This window comes from Lemur catta, chromosome 15 (genome assembly GCF_020740605.2).
Source record: "Lemur catta isolate mLemCat1 chromosome 15, mLemCat1.pri, whole genome shotgun sequence".
NCBI lineage: Eukaryota > Metazoa > Chordata > Mammalia > Primates > Lemuridae > Lemur > Lemur catta.
In genome coordinates, this window is record NC_059142.1 from 23835268 (window position 1) to 23852954 (window position 17687).

General features: G+C 37.5%; 1 protein-coding gene across 5 annotated transcripts in view; it reads left to right on the forward strand.

Moving 5' to 3' along the window:
- The window catches only part of AP2B1 (adaptor related protein complex 2 subunit beta 1), a 115493-nt gene that overhangs the window by 60219 nt on the left and 37587 nt on the right, over window positions 1-17687 (forward strand). For 4 of the 5 annotated variants that reach the window (XM_045525501.1, XM_045525502.1, XM_045525503.1 and 1 more), the window contains exons 15-18: window positions 4530-4571; window positions 5408-5554; window positions 7467-7612; window positions 15666-15795. In XM_045525501.1, coding sequence (XP_045381457.1) covers window positions 4530-4571; window positions 5408-5554; window positions 7467-7612; window positions 15666-15795 — 465 coding nt within the window. The remainder of the gene's footprint in view (window positions 1-4529; window positions 4572-5407; window positions 5555-7466; window positions 7613-15665; window positions 15796-17687) is intronic. The other variant, XM_045525505.1, reaches the window with a different exon arrangement.

The window sequence follows — 17687 nt, forward strand, 5'->3', positions numbered from 1 at the left end:
AGGATTTTAACAACAGTAAGTTGTATTGTTTGTGATGGAAATCATTGTGTACCAGTTTTGCATCATTCTATTGACTCCCAAATAACAAAGCTATTGGTAAGCTATATGACTTGGAACATTCCTTAGATTCCCTTCAATTCAATTAGTTCTGGAAAGCATTAAATAAAAGAAATGATAGCTCTAGACAAGAGCATAGAGATTATGATCTGTACCTCCAATTAAGAGAATGTCTTCAGATATCTAGACAGCTCCATAGTTTTAGAAGCAAATAGATGTACTTTGGACTGATCAGACATACTATAAAGGGGCTAACCCAGATCAGTCATTGTGATAATTTGTGTGATTTTTTTTTTTTTGGTCTGCTCAGTGGTTATCTCAGTTGATATTTCTTTATAAAAAATTGTTTTTCTTTTCTTTCTTGAAGTCAGGCAGACTTGTTCCCTTACAGAACCTCCGTCTTGAGTTCTCTTTCTGTATTTCTGCTATTACAGCATATTGCCATTGGGTGAGAATGTTTCCTTTTGGTATCTGTAGCTGAAGTAGAGCCTATATATAGCCTCAGCTCTGGAACTTTTGGCTCTACCTGCTCTGCTGCAGAGCTCATGCTAAAACCCGTTTAGCCTATAAGTTACAATAAGTCACCACAAAAATCACTGCTTTCCATCCAGTTACTGAATTAATAATGCATTAAACAACACTTTATTGTGTCATTCACCATAAACTGAGTCCCAGTCAGCATTACTTCAGACATAGTAAAGTGTCCACTCTTTGGCCATAGCCAAATATTAGTATTATTTTCAGTGCCATTTAATACTACAGCTACTGTGGTTGGGGACTACTATGATTGGAAACTGTGGGAACTCTACCACTATCAGAAAATTTGGACTTGGATATTAGCTATAGCCCTTTAAGAAAATTCTGCTCAATTTTCAGCATTTGAAATAATTCTTTTCCAGAAATTGGAACTTTTCCTCTATCCTCCTGTATCCTGATTTAGTTGGCCTATAGTTGACATTATTTTCTTCATGGAGAAAATGGCAGCCTCAGTAAGGCAATCCTGGGAACAATGGGAAGTGGACACCTCCAAGAGACACTTAAAACACAGTGTCTGGACACCTAAGATTAGGATGTAATCTAATCTTACATCCTATTCCTTTTCACTCCTGACTCCCACCAACTCCCTGGATAACAGATATCACTCTGAATTTTACAAGTCCTAGGTTGATTGATTTTGTACTCTGATAAGTATGGGCTTGGAGTTTTTCCAAACAGATGAACCTGACTCCCAAAAATGCTAGCAGCAGAACTGAAATGGTTAATGTCTAGTACAGGCTGATATACAACAACTTTCCTGGGTATTTGTTTAGCTTTCCAGCCTTCCTCCCTCCCTTCCTTCTCTCCCTCCTTCCCACCTGATTAATATCTGCCTTATCCTGCTTGTCACTTGTAGATAGGAGAAGCCACTAACTGGGTAATTGGCTTCCATCCTTGCTGACATCTCCCTATTAGTCACTCACACCCATCATCGTGCTGTCACCTTGCCCTGTTTTCAGAGAAGAGGATCACCTCCTTTGGAATCTTTTTCAGTTAAGAGGAAAGATGCTGAATAAAGTCTGAATAAGCAATAGTCTTGCTAGTTAGAAAACACACAGTATTGAAATTGTCCTTTCCCTTTGCTTTCTGGACATAACACAGTTAGGTGAACACTTATATCATTGCTAAGATAGTATTCACACAATATTCAAAGATGAAAAGAATGAAATCTAAGAAAATAAGGGGTATACATGAGCTTCATTTCCTTTGGTCTAAGCACCACCAGTGAGTATCTTTTCTCAATGCTTTTTATTGAATTTAGCATATTTGGTAAAACTGCTGTTTCCTTTCCAATGTGTTTTTACTTGTCTTCCATTGAGTGCCAACCAGGTCCATTAGGAATTCTGTCTCTTTTAAGCTGGGATTGTAAGCCTGGCCAGAAGGGAGGAAATGGTTAGGAGAAGGGGTAAGCCCAACAGAAAGTGATAAAACCACATCAAAGTATCAGGATAAATTAGGTGTTTTGTAGAGCCCCTTCCATGGCTTTTGTATTTAGCCTTTCCTTTCCTTGGTTAGAAAGGGTTTTTCTCTCTGTTCAAATTCTTTTTATTCAGAAGTAAGCTCCAAAGTCATTTCTGCACAGATAAATCTTGTCTGACTCCAACATAATTCATTCTCTGACTCAATGTTTTCAACCTTGTCTGTACATTAGAATCAATTAGGGGAGCTTTTCAAAATTGTGATGCCCAGCCTATACCTCAGAACAATTAAATTGCTATCTCTTGGGGTGAGACTCAGGTATCAGTATATTTTAAAACACTCCTCCCCATTGATTGATTACATTAGGTATCCAAGGTTGAAATCATAGTTACTGGAACATAATTGAAATAGTTATTTGTCTTAGAAAGTTTAGGATTAGTCTAAGAAACCTCTAGGTTCTTATGAAGGGAAAATTGAAGAACCTCCTATAATCAAACTGTTGTTTGCAAACTTGTTTCACATGAGTATTTTTTTTTTTTTTAACATATCTACACTGGTCTCCAGTCTAATTAGAGCACTCATTCTTCTTGATCAGGCTTTCATTCCTGCTTTCTCAGCCTTTGTTCATGCTATCTGAGAAATGAGCTTGCCCCATTTTTGCTTTTTATATTTTTTCCCATTATAATCCCACACTACCACCTCCTTGAAGCTTCTCTTTATTATCTTTTAGCCAAAAGGAGATTCTTCCCTTCAGAACTTCCCTTTTTTGCTTTAGTATATTCTGTATGTTTTGCATTCATGTTTGATTTCTCCTGCCAGTTTGCAAAGCCTGATTCTTATTTATCTATATAGTCTCCTCATTATTTGGCATCTTTACGTCTCCTGTAATGCCTTGCATTCAGTAAATGTTATATAAGTGTTTGTTTGAATAAAAGGAATTTCATGCTTTTCAGATGTCATGCTGCAGATGTGTGCCATTATAAAACCAGAGAGAAAGCAGATGTGTAATCTTTTCTATTTGCTTTTACACTTTTCCAGTTATTCAAATTCTTGGTTGGGATGACCTTTTTATTTAAGTATGTGATTTTCATCCCATGTCCAGTCATTAGTCTTCAAGAAACTGATTCTGAAAATGTTGGCTCTGTGGTTTGGAGTGCCTTGTAGTTTGTGCAGAGCATGTTTGCTGATGCCAGTTATGAAGCACCTGCCAGGGTTATTTTCTGTCATGTTTAAGTAGACTTTTGTGGTATTTTTGAATATTTAAGATTGATTTTTAAATTTTAGAAATGCCGTTTTATATACTACTATCTGTTCATTGAGAAGATAAATAAATCCTTTCTCAAATCCTAAAGATGTAGTATAATTTTGTCTTTTAACACAACTACAGCAATCTCCAAGTTTTTATAGACAACAAAGGAAAGTGATTTTAGAGCAGACATGGCATTTGATGATTCAGGGAGGTGTTTTAGATGCATAGTGAGAACTAGGGAAGAAGAAAATGTGGAACTGTAGGCCAATAAAAGTAATTTTTGCTTTTTAAACAGTGCCATTAGTTGTGTTTATATGTGTTTGACATTTCTTACATGCTAGCTGTTTTCAACTTCAGCTCTTCTTTAATGTTTTTGTCATGGAAGACTGACTTCAGGGTGAATTATATCTCCAAGTTTTTATAGACAATAAAGGAAAGTGTTTTTAGAGCAGACATAGCATTTGATGATTCAAGCAGGGTCTTAGGACCCTGAGAAAAAAAGCAGGACTAAGACCATGTGGAATTATTTTCCTATCAACTAGCTAATTCATTTAGTCAGATTCTCTAATGCTTAGCATCCTTTTAAATGATCTACTCCAAATAAATCACAGTATTTCTCCTTAGTGATAATGCTGTGAGAGAGATTCGAAGCATTGCATGCCTCCCTACTTCCTCCCCAGGTAGGATATGTTTCTATCCCAGCTGTTTTCTTTCTTAGGAATGTTCTAAACTCTAAAAATCACTTTTGCTTCACCTGTAATTTTTGAAGCTTAAAATTGCAGTTCATGCTAGTTTGGTTCCCACCTTTCAGTAGGGCAGCAGGCTTTGTAGGTCAAGGTACGTTTTAGTTTTTCTTTGCCTTTGCCTCCCCCCCCCCATTAAATTTCTTTTAAAGAAAAAATAAAATATATTGAAAACATTGCTGCTTGGGGATAGAGCTTCTTAGAATATGCAAACTCTTTAAATCTTGTTTGGGTTTGTGCCTGTGTAACCCAGTGGAAAGATTGAATCTGGAACATCCCAGAGATGTCCCAGCTCCATCTTCTTTCCAAGTTTTCTCAAAACCCATACACCATCACTGCTACCACTTGGTTCCCCTTATACACATTTCTTTGCAATCTAGAATTTCTTTAGGCTTTGAGAGACAACTTGAATGGCATGTATTTCCAGCAACTTGGTAGAACAATTTACAGGTTCTATATGGGCATCTAGTACTTAGCTAAATGAACTCTACCTCTCTCTCCTCTCTCTTCTTTCTCTCTTTCAGCTTGGCAGTGACCTTGGCGGGGGCATTGGAGGAAGTCCGGCAGTAAGTGCCATCCATTTTTTTCACCATGGGAAGCGCTGCCCCCTGTTTGATGCCTTTCCTATGTACACATTATCAGACCAGCCACTGCTGCTATCTAGAACTGTACACCAAAACCTCTATTACAGTATATGAGGAGTAGAAAATAGTATAGGGTTACTTGGAATCTTTGGGGTCATGCACCACATGTGGTGTTAGGGACATCTTTAGGGATTAGTACTCTGGAGCCTATAGAGATCTTTGTCTTTCTGACATTAAAAAGCTAAAGGACATGGAACCTCCCATCCTGACTAGAGAATGCTCTTATTCCTGCTGTCATCTAGAAAGAACTTAAGAGAGTCAGGTGGACTCAGAGTGAGACTCTCCTCATAAACGAGTTAGTTTGGGGGGTGTGAATATCCATCTCCCTAGGAGAGCTTCCTATTAGCTATTAATGCCTAAATGGGGAAATAAGACTTTGCTGAACTGGAGTGGAAATGGAACTGCTATTTAAGTTGGATGCCTCTCCCTCTTTCTATAGAAACAAACGCCCCCCCTTTGTTAGGGTATCTATAGGCCTTTTGCACAGAATCATGGAAGCTAAAATTGGAAACAAACACACAAAATCTTGGATTACTGTGTTCCTATATCCTACTGAGTACTCTCTCTTGAGTGTATGTATCTTATCAGTAATGAAAAAATAACTGTGCTGATTAAAAAAGAAAGAATATACCATTCAACTCCTAAGAATCTAATTATGGTGTTTTCTTATTGATTTATCAATAGCACTAAAATATATAGCAACATTTTAAGGACTATTAATCTGCTCTTCCTGATCTCTCCGCCTCCTCCCCCCACAGGTGGGACAATCCTTCATCCCATCATCAGTGCCTGCAACCTTTGCTCCTTCACCTACTCCTGCTGTGGTCAGCAGTGGTCTGAATGACCTGTTTGAACTGTCCACAGGGATAGGCATGGCTCCTGGTGGATATGTGGCTCCTAAGGCTGTAAGTAAAGAGTTAGCATAGCAATACTTTCTTTCCTAATGGACAGGACCCAAATCTTTTCACTTCTAACATTTGTATTACTTCCACTGGTAATATATCCAAGGTTTGGGCCCTTGTTCTGGAGGATTTAAGAGGTAGAGGAAAGGTGGTTTCAAACTTAGCAATAGGAAGCATCAATAGCATCCTTGTTAGACATTTTTATAATTAGACTTAAAATTGGAAATATTAAGTATTTGAGTTTTGTTTTCATGTTTAGAAATATTCTCATTTGTCAACATTGAAGTTAATTTACTAAAAATCTGGTATACAGTACACCTGTATTCCAGAAAAAATACAGTAAAGAGAAGTAACATTTTCACTTCATTCCTTCCATTCCCCTTTCCCCATAGGTATTACATATGGACTCTAGAGTGCCTTTGCTCAAATTTTGTTTTTATGGATTGTATTGTACCTTTAGAGTTCTGACTTAGATTTGTGTCACTGAGGCTCTTCTTGTCTCAGCCTTGCTTGATATCACTCAGATTGAAATTTCGGAGGAGAAACTCACTGTTAAGGAAGTTCATTTAAGCCTTTGGGAAAAGTGCCATCCAGGATAGGCTAGTCTTCATATAACCTTGCCTTTCTGAGGACCAACATTCCTGGTTGCTTCCAGAATTCTCTGCCTGCTGATCCAACAACTTATAGGGGATCTCTGCTATAGAAATGTAGACCAGTTGTCCATTCTAGGAGTCATAACTGTGTGCATACAGTCATTGCATAGAATAACCAAAAATATGATTCAAAACTGAGCCATAGTGTTTTGGCACAACTCAATAGCTTTGTTATAAGGTTTACTATGTTGAATATTATCCTCGCAGAGTTTTAATTATTACTTAAAAGATTATCTGATGTACTCATTTACTAACATAAAAGTAATACATACAAATTTAAATAATATATGAATATAAGCTGGAAAATTATTTCTCCCTGTCCCTACTTCCTCATATATAGCCACTGTTAACTTTCTCATATGTCCTTTCAAAAGAAAAAGGAAAGATCATGCATATACCTATAATTATTCATCTGTTGGTGGACATTTAGGTTACTCCCTAGTCCTTGCCCCACTCTTTTAGTGTGGCTGAGTATATTATCATGATTATTTACCACCCACAGACTCTTTGGTATTCTGTCTTAGGTGGTCATAACAGTTCATGAATTTCCTGATTCCCCCCCTCCCACTGGTATAGGCCAGGAGTATCAAAGGTTCTGGGACCAGGAGTGGGTAATGAATTAGATAGAGAAAATAGGCATTCACAATATTTAAGCAACATATGAATATTTACTATTTACCAGAAATTATAGCAGGAGATAAAAATATACATTAAACATGGTCCATGCCCTTAAGGCGATTACTGATAATAGCTTTGGATGATAATGATGAAAAAGTCTTCAAAGATAACAAGCATGCTGTTTTCATTAGTGGATTCAGTTTCTTCTCTTTAAACGTTCTACCAAAACTAACAGAAAAACATATTATACTCATTGGGATTTCTCTTTTCTGTGTGTGTGTGTGTGTGTGTGTGTGTGTGTGTATGTATGTGTGTATACACACACGTGTGCATATATATGTATACACACACACATATACATCTGGTAGCAGTATTGAAAAGCAGCAAAATGACCAAATTGAACAGAAGATGGAGAAGCAGCCAAGGTTGCCTGTAGACTGTTTTTTGGTTCTTAAATAATTGAGGATGATCTCAGAATTCAAAAAGACTTTATCCAGAGCCTTTTGCATTAACTTGACATTTATAGCATAAAAATCACCATAATTGCCTAAAGTGAAACCTTAATTTCATCTTTATTTGTTAAAAAATAAATAGCATTGAGATAAATCTTATCTGGTTCTACTGAGATTTATATTGTGTTTCAGGTCTGGCTACCTGCAGTAAAGGCTAAAGGCTTAGAGATTTCAGGAACATTTACTCACCGCCAAGGACACATCTATATGGAAATGAACTTCACCAACAAAGCTCTGCAGCATATGACAGACTTTGCAATCCAGTTTAACAAGAATAGGTAAGAAATCTGAGTCCCAGCTTGATGTTGAGACAACAATGTACTTATATGCAACAAGAGAATGTTCCATTTTAACAATGCATAAAAACTGAAATGTTGGCAGATGGTGGATGTAGAGTGAGCTGCGGCTTTTGCAAGTATATTCATTTGTCAGCTTCAACCCTGGAGGCACTAGGGAATTTTGTTGGGAAACTCATCCATATGAAATGAAGAAACCAGAACTTATTTACTGTTGTCTTAAAGGGTTCTAGGACTAGAATGTTTTTAATAAAACAATTAAACTTTTAATTGAAATCTGTTCATTCAACAAATAACAGGTTAGCATCTATGTGCCAGACATTTCTAGGTACTTGGGCGAGAGTAGTGAACCAAAGAAAGCCCCTGACTAAAGTTCACATTTGTTGGGAAAAATATTTTTTTCTTTTTTTTTTTTTTGTTTCTTCCTCTCACCTCCCCTCTTGCTGGGAAAAATTAATGTACTTTGGTTGGTGTCAGAAATACTGGAAGACAAGTCAGTATGGTATACATGTTAACTAAATAATCATAAGCTGACAATCTGCTTTTAGCAATGAATTCTCTGCCTTAGTAAGGAAGAGAACATAAAGAAGTGAATGTTAATGTCTTATACTTCTGAAACATCAGTGATTTTTATTGAATTTTATGGTTCAGGAACTGGCTGTTGGCCTTTAATAGCAGGTCCATTCATTTATAAATACAAGATATTCAGCCTTGCTTATAACAAAGTAGTAATTGGACCCTTAAAGCAGATTTAAAAAAATTTGTCAATGACAGTTTGCCTCAGTGGCTGTGATTTATTTCTCATTATTCATAAATACTTTTGTACCCTGGATTTGAGAGTTGATGTGTTAGAAATCATGTAAGTACCCAGAAAGTCTGTTTCTCCTTCTTCAAGACCAGTTATATTTCTAGCCACTTTCGGGGAGCTGGCCCTGTTAAAGGCCAAGACTTTTAATAAAGGGATTTGTTCTGTGAAGTTTGGATTCAGTCAAGGGGCTGCACTTGGGGATCTGGAGGGTCACATGTGGCCTTGAGGCTGCAGCATGCCCACCCCTGGAAGGCTGTTGGGTAAATAGGTAGGTAGGTAGGCAGATAGACTGATAGATGAGATGAGATAGGTAGATTAGATAGATAAGCCGAACCTGTTGGGGGAATCTGTTGTAATAAAGGAAATCTACAGTCTCTACATCATTCATCTCTATTTGTCTTTGCTACTTTTTTTTTTTTTTTTGAGACAGAGTCTTGCTCTCTCATCCTGGCTAGAGTGCAATGTGGTGTTATCATAGCTCACTGCAACCTCAAACTCCTGGGCTCCAGTGAGCCTCCTGCGTAGCTGGGACTATAGGCACATGCCACTGCGCCTGGCTAATTTTTCTATTTTAGTAGAGACAGGGTCTCACTGTTGCTCAGGCTGTGCTTTTTTTAAAAAAAAAAGTCATTCTGATATTTGGTGATACTTAGTAAGGTTTATATATTTGTTCTGATGATCAAGCCTATTACTTTATAAAACAACCTTAGTCCCTGCTTTCTATAGTCTATTGATTTCCTACTATGAGTAACTTGTATCTTCTTCCCCTCCCCTCATTACCTAATATTAGTAATACTTTCTGTTTTGGGGTTTACTTTTATACTCTTAAGTATGCTTCTACTTAACTCTTAAGTAAGTAAACTTCTACTATTACTTTATTTGTCATCATTGACCACCCCTCCATTATGACAGATGAGGCCGAGAACTTCCACTTTTCATCTCTTGCCCCTTCCCATTTTTATAAATTGTACCATTCCTACAGTTGATTGTTTCACCTTTGTTCCCATCTTTGTTTGTCCTGGAATTGTACTCATTGCCAGTTCTTTGCACTGTCATTTCTTGGATGTCTTCTAGCAGGTTCCCCAAAAAGGGCTCATGTGAACAGTATTCCTTGAATTTTGTTATATTGTCAGAACTGTGAACTTTATGCTTGAAAATTCTTGACTTGAGCTTTTATTTTGTTACAATGTCTTTTTGTCATTGAATGTTCCTAAAGAAAAGACAGTTACCAGCTTGATTTTCCCATAGAAATGATTTGATTATTTTGTTTGGCTGCCCAAAGTATTAAAGTTCAATAATTTTACTAGGATATTCTTAATGTTGACCAATCTTGGTTAGTTTTTCCTGGAATAAGATGTGCTGTTTAGGCCGGGAGCGGTGGCTCACGCCTGTAATCCTAGCACTCTTGGGAGGCCGAGGCAGGTGGATCGTTTGAGCTCAGGTGTTCGAGACCAGCCTGAGCAAGAGCAAGACCCTGTCTCTACTGAAAATAGGAAGAAATTAACCAGACAACTAAAAATATATAGAGAAAAAATTAGCCGGGCATGGTGGCGCATGCCTGTAGTCCCAGCTACTTGGGAGGCTGAGGCAGGAGGATTGCTTGAGCCCAGGAGTTGGAGGTTGCTGTGAGCTAGGCTGACGCCACGGCACTCTAGCCCAGGCAACAGAGTGAGGCTCTGTCTAAAAAAAAAAAAAAAAGATGTGCTGTTTCAATATGTACTTTGAAGTATTGAATTTCAGGAAAGTTTCAGGGTTTATATGTTTAAACTTTGGTTCTATTCCATTGTTTTGATTTTCTTCCTTGGAGTTTCCAGTTATGCATTGATTGGCTCTCCTTTGTCTACTTCTATATGTACTATTTTTCTCTCTAATCTTTTTTAAAAGATATATTGCAATTGGGAGATAAGTGTTTTAAGTTTCTTATAACCTATGGTTTCCTACTCTCTCTTCTCCTCCCCCTACCCCCTGCCGGAGGCCCCCTCACCTTGAAATTTATCTGTGGAAGAAATTAGATCTTTTACCTGTGGAGTTTCCCAAAATCTTTTTTTTTCTTGTTCTTTTTTTTTTCTTTGAGACAGAGTCTCACTTCTTTGCCCTGAGTGGAGTGCCATGGCATCAGCCCCACTCACGGCAACCTCAAACTCCTGGGCTCAAGTGATCCTCCTGCCTCATCTTCCCATGTAGCTTGAACTACAGGTGCAGGCCACCATGCCCAGTTAATTTTTTGTTTCTATTTTTAGTTGACCGCCTAATTTTTTTCTATTTTTAGTAGAGACAGGATCTTGATCTTGCTCAGGCTCGTCTCGAACTCCTGAGCTCAAGCGATCCTCTCGCCTTGGCCTTCCAGAGTGCTAGGATTACAGACATGAGCCATTGTGCCCAGCAAGTTTCCCAAAATCTTGATTTTGCTAATGGCATCTGTAAATTGGAGGTGAATCTGTATAGACTTAATTAGATTTAAACTTGATCTTCTGGAAAAATATTTCATAGTTGGTGGGGATCTCAAATCCTGTTTCTCTTATACTAATATTTGCTTTTTCTTGTTTCTATTCTCTATGTCTCTTACTGTGTTTACTATGATGTCTAGTCCCTTCTTTGTCACTATACTTGCGCCTTTTCTATAATTTTTTATAAATGAAATCACATGGAATCTTATATCTAGTTTCTTTCACTTAACATACTGCTTGTGAGATGCATGTATCAGTAGTCTGTTTCCAATTTATTGTTACATAGTATTCCATTGATGAATATACTATAATTGACTTGTTCACCAGTTGTTAGAATCTGGGGTTGTTTCCAGTTTTACCTTTATGACTAAAGTGTCTATGAACATTCATGTATAAATCTTTATGTGCATGTACATATTTGATTTTCATAGGTAAATAGGAATGACATTGCTGGCTCATATGGTTAAGTGCAAGAGTTGTAGGTGTTTCACATCCTCGCCAATTTTAGGCATTCTTGTGGGGATGTAGTAGTGTTTCATTTTAGTTTACATTTCCCTAATGTTGAGGATTTTTTCCATAAGTGTATTGGCCATTCTTACATCCTTTGCTGAAGTATCTGCCCAAATCTTTACCTTTTTTTTTGCTTTTCGATTGTCTTGAGTTGTAAAAGTTCTTTATATATTCTGAATATAAGTCCTTTGTTGGATATATGTGTTGCACATTGTTTTCCCAGTCTGTGGCTTGCCTTTATTTTTCTTAGTAGTGTCTTTCAAAAAACAAATTTTTAATAAAGTCCAATTTATCAGTTTTTTTCTTTTTATGGCTTATACTTTTTGTGTTCTAAGAAATCTGCCTAACCCACAGGTAAAAAGTTTTTTTTCTATGTTTAATATGAGTGTTATAGTTATAGCTCCTACGTTAGTTTTATAATCCCTTTGGGGATAGTTTTTAAATATGATATGAAGAGTCAAGGTAAATTTTTTTCCATGGTAGGTCTTAAAATCAGACAGTGTAAGTCTTCCAACTTTGCTCTTTTTTCCCCCCAAAAAAATTGGTTTTGGCTATTCTAAGTCCTTTGCATTACCTGCATATTTTAGAATCAACTTTCCAGTTTCTATGAAAAAGTCTGCTAAGATTTTTATTGGGATTGCAGCAAATATATAGATTAATTTGGGGGAAAATTGACATCTAAACAACATTGAATCTTCTAATCCATTGGCATGGTATAATTTTATTTAGGTCTTTAATTTCTCTCCACAGTGTTTTATAATTCTTCACGTACAAATCTTGCACATCTTTTGTTAGACTTAAGTATTTCATATTTTTGATGTTATGGTAAATAATATTTATTTTCAGTTTGATTGTTGCTAGTATGTAGAAATAGAATTGATTTTTTTTGTATATTGAACTTGTATCCTGCAACGTTGTTAAACTCACTTTTTCCTTCTAGTAGCCTTTTTGTACATTCCTTATGATTTTCTGTATAGATAAATCATGTCATTTATGAATAGAGAGTTTTATCTTTTCCTATTCATTCTCATGCCTTTTATTTCTTTTTCTTGGCTGATTGTACTAACTAGGACCAGTAAATGTTGAGTTGGAAGTGCTAAGAAAAATTCTAATTCTTTGGAGAAAAGCATTCAGTCTGTCACCATTAAGTGGGATGTTAGCTATAGGTTTTTCATGGAGGTTGAGGAAGTTTCCTTCTGTTCCTGGTTTGCAGTTTTATTATGAGTGGGTATTAAATTTTGTCAGATGCTTCTTCATGTATTGAGAGGATTATGTGAGGTTTTCTTTCAGTCTATTAATATGATGGATTATGTCAATTGATTTTTCAAATACTAAACCCACCTTGCATTCCTGGGATAAATCCTACTTGGTCAGTACATATTAATATTATCTTTTTATGTATTACTGGATTTGATTGGCTAAAATTTTGTTGAGTATTTTTACATCTATGTTCATGATATATAGTCGCCATTTCTGACATGATTTACTTTTATTATTATTTCTTTCCTGACTTCCGTTCCTCTTTTCTTGTTACCCTACCTTCACCTCACATTATCTGGTCATCTCTTCCCCAGGGGCTTTCTTTACTGTTGCGTGTTCTTCATTGGTAGCTACAATTGCTTCACTAGGTTTTGATTTTTTTTCCTCCCTCATGTACAAATGTTTCATAATTTCATTTATTTTAATGGAGAGTTATTTTCAAGTATGCTTTGTTTGTCATTAAGGAAGTTGTACTGCCTTCTTTTTACTTTTTGGTAATAGTGCCTTGAATAGTTGCTGTGTTTATACCACTTTGATGCTCATATTTGAATAAGTTGGAATCTGCAGGGCTAGCTATTAGCAGGAGAGTCCCATAGAAGAGGAAGATAGGCCAGGGTAATTTTTTAGTTTTTGCTACTCAAGATCTCTTCCTTTTTTGCTATGGTGTAATCACAAACTCCTTTGCCTCTCAGAACCTAACTTGACTCAAGAGGGCTTTTTATTCCAGTCCTGTGCACTTCAAATTTCTTAACTGGTCTCTTCCTCTAAGCCCTGTCTTGTAAAGAGTTTATTTCTTCTTTAGACGGTGATGCTTTTTGAGCTCTCTCACTTCCAGGGCCCCTGTGGGGACTTTCTACCTTTTTTTTCTTTTAACCTTGCCCATATGTTGCTCCCTGTTTGATCTTAGTCCTACCCACGGCAGTCAGAATGGGGCTGTGTTCTGAGAATGGATATTTACTGTCAGTCTCTGAGACCTACTGCTGCTAGTTTCCTCTGGACTCCCTGTGCCTCCGTACTGCACCACCAGAGCATCGCTTACCAGTTCTGTGGGTTTTCTCTGACTTGTAGTTTTGCAGAAGGTGAAATTGTAGGTTTATGGGGACTTTTCCCCCTTCTTTGTTCCCTCTATATTGTTTCCAAGAAGAGCAGTTGGAAGGTTTGGAACTATATTTCTGCCATGTTTCTATCCCAATATTGACTTCAAGGCAGTTTTGCTGACTCTGAGAGCAAGATCAAAATGGGCCAAGCACGGTGGCTCACACCTGTAATCCTAGCACTCTGGGAGGCTGAGGCGAGAGGATCGCTTGAACTCAGGAGTTCAGTCCACCCTGAGCAAGAGTGAGACCCTATCTCTACCAAAAATAGAAAAAATAAGCCAGGCGGGGTGGTGCATGCTTATAGTCCCGGCTACTCAGGAGGCTGAGGTGGGAGGGTTGCTTGAGCCCAGGAGTTTGAGTTTGCTGTGAGCTAGGCTGATGCCACTGCATTTTAGCCTGGGTGATAGAGCAAGACTTTATCTCAAAAAAAAAAAAAAAAGAGCAAAATGTTTTTTTGACTTATGAGTTTTTACCCCTAAATGAGTGATGTGAATTCTCAGGATCATTTCATTATTACATTTTGGTACCGTAAGGTGTAGTTTATCTAGGAAAAGGAAAATATTTCTTTAGCCATCTGACTCTTGAAAGAGATACTATCTATGTAAACTCTTTAGCTATTTTATAAGTATCATAGTCCCATCTTCCTTCTTGAGGCTTTTTAGAACATAAATATAAATTTGTATCATTTTGTTTGTTATACTTCTAGGCCCACTTTTCTCTTTCTACTCCATACTTACAAAGTTTTATTCTTATGTTTTTCATACCATCTACCGTCTTTCTCATGTTTTTTTTTTTTATATTACTTTAGACCTGGGCTGAGTTCTTTTTTTTTTTTTTTTTTAATCTCTTTACCATCCTTGTATTATTATTAAAGAGGCTTTTTCTTGAGAAGTCAAACTGGTGGGTGCTCATTGCCTGCCATAGGCTTAGAAAGTGGCCATGTTTGGGTCTGCAACTTATTCTAGTTTTTTGGAATGTATAAGCCCGTCAATTTTGCTTTATTTAGACTTGCTCTTTCCTGGTGATTAATTGCATCCTATATAAGTGAACAAAAGAAAGAAAGAAAGAAAATGAGAGTTACCAGTAAATAATCCTCTGGACTTGATCAGGCAGGTTTATTAAGCTAGTGAAATAATAAGAATTTATTGTACTTTTCTCTTTCTGGAGAAAAGTAGAAATTCTTTCTGGAGTGGAAATTCTTAAATCTCCTTTCTACCAAAGATTAAGGAAAGATTTATTTAAAAAAAGATACTCATCAAACCTGTCCCTCAAGTAACATTAGAAAGAGAATAAACTTTCAGAATTATAACACTACAAAGCAATTCTTTTTTTGTTTTATTTGAGACAGAGTCTCGCTTCGTTGCCCAGGCTAGAATGAGTGCCGTGGCCTCAGCCTAGCTCACAGCAACCTCAAACTCCTGGGCTTGAGCGATCCTCCTGCCTCAGCCTCCCAAGTAGCTGGGACTACAGGCATGCGCCACCATGCCCGGCTAATTTTTTTCTATATATAATTTTAGTTGGCCAGATAATTTCTTTCTGTTTTTAGTAGAGACAGGGTCTTGCTCTTGCTCAGGCTAGGCTCGAACTCCTGACCTTGAGCCATCCACCCGCCTTGGCCTCCCAGAGTGCTAGGATTACAGGCGTGAGCCACTGTGCCTGGCCGACAAAGCAATTCTGTATTTAGGAAAGTTTTCTCTTTCCTCAAATCCGTGTAATGGAAAACAGAGATTATATGATATAACCAATATTATGGCAAGTTGGAATTGAACACCTTGGTTCCTGCTATTCTTTCCACTTAGTTGCATTATAATTTTTGTTTTCTTCAAATGGAGTAAAAATCCATTCAGATCCAACAGTGTGGCTAAATCCTGCCTCTTGGTTAACCTCTATGATTTATTTGTCCTCTCTCCTAGCTTTGGTGTCATCCCCAGCACTCCTCTGGCCATCCATACACCACTGATGCCAAACCAGAGCATTGATGTCTCCCTGCCTCTCAACACTTTGGGCCCTGTCATGAAGATGGAACCTCTGAATAACCTGCAGGTCAGAGTTTTACCTCACTTCGGTGGTACAGGTTGATATCTTGCCAATTTTTCACTTGTAAAACAGCACTTCTTTCTTCTTTATGTTAGAGTGGGTCATGGAATAGGGTTTGAAATAAGTCTTTGTGGAGAAGAATTTTATTTTGTTTTGTTTTTAAGAAGAACAAAAGTCATGTGTTGCCATAGAAAGATGTTCTTTTACTCAAACATTCAGAAACTTTTTCTTAACTTCTTATTTACAATCTTTTTCTTTATGACTTTTATAGCAAAATTTGAATGTCATTTGTATAAGAATAGATTTCAGAGGAGATTTATGTGGAGATTATCTTTGAATGCTCTGCACCAAAAGTAGCTAGGCTATTTGGATTTAAATGCCTCCCTCTGTTAGCACATATCTATGATAAGTGTAGCAGCATCTTAGAGGAACTGAGAACAACTTTATCTGGTCTATAAGAGCCTCTTGATCTTGAAAATGTTGAATCTTTTAGAGTGTGTGGGTACCAGCTTAGAGTTTCTTTCGGTTTTCCTCTTGAATTTTCCTTTGAAATATAACCCTTCTGGAGTTCAGGCAACATGAAGGCAGAGTAGTAAGGCTCATAAGGCGAAGCCGTAGCAACCCTGAAGGGCTTTAGTCAGATACAAGCTCTTGAGATTATGATTTTAATGCTCACAAGGACAGGGTTGGTAGCCTTGGGCCAACCTGAGATGGGGAAATGTAACTGATCCCTGCATAAAGGAGAGACCCTGGAAGGACAGCTCCCTCTATGAAAGGGAAAGGGGAATTAGAAAAATGTTTTCACCATCCCCCAAAAGTGACAAAGTTTCTCTCTGGGCAGAGTTCTAGGTGGCCTCTTGTGAGAAATTCAAGGGCCAGTGTATGCCATACATAAGTTATATAGTCTACTTTTATGTGAGTTGTGTAGGTGTAGTAATCTCCAAATCAATAGGTTAATGTAAAATTGGTCCAGGACTGGTGAAACCTAGGATCCTGGCAGAAGCAAATGCAAACCAGCCCTTCAGCAACAGTTCTAAAATTTAGGGCCATCAGGACTCCCAACTGAAAAGAAAATCTCTACTGAAAGTAATGTCACAATTTAACGAAGGCGGGACAGAGAGAAAGAGGGAAGGGGATGCACTGTGAAGGACATAGCAAAAAGGAGGATTGGTACTTCCCCCACCCTAACCAAGAACTTAGGATGATTGAGCAGTCTGAATGAGAGTATGATGTGTTTTTAAAATGATGAAAGAAAAATACCAACCTTCCACTTTCCAGTCGAGACAGTTGGAGTCCCATTGCTCATTCTTCTAGAAATACCATTGTGGGGTACTAATACTGATGGTGAGGCATCAAGCATAAAATACCTTGGAGTGAAAACTAAATTGTTCTTCAGTAGTTTAAATACCAACATACCAGGACTGTTTGCCAGTTCACTGACTACCTTGTTGCCACAGTGGTTGACTGCCTCTTTTTTCAGCAGAGGGAGTAACGATTTAGAGTGGAGATGAGTGAGTCACAATATAACTTGGCTCAGACTAGAAGAATAAAACAGGGATTACTATGCAGATGGAATTGGCTGTTACTATGATGAGAGTAATGTGTTAAGGGGCTTTTCCAGCATAGGATCCTGAAGTAACTAACCCTAATCAACATCTGTTCCCCTTTCATCAAAATCTAACCTCCCATTGGCCACAAAGCCTCAAGCCTAATATTTGAGGACATCAGCATGCACGCAACAATGCTTTACTTCAGAAGTAGAAAAGGGAATTTGGGTCACAGAAACCAGGACAAATTTTCTGTTCTTAAAATGAAAAGAATCAGTAAATGAATGAATGTCAGTTTGCTTTCCTATTTGTACTTCCACTTCACTAAATCCCAAATAGGAACCCTCATAA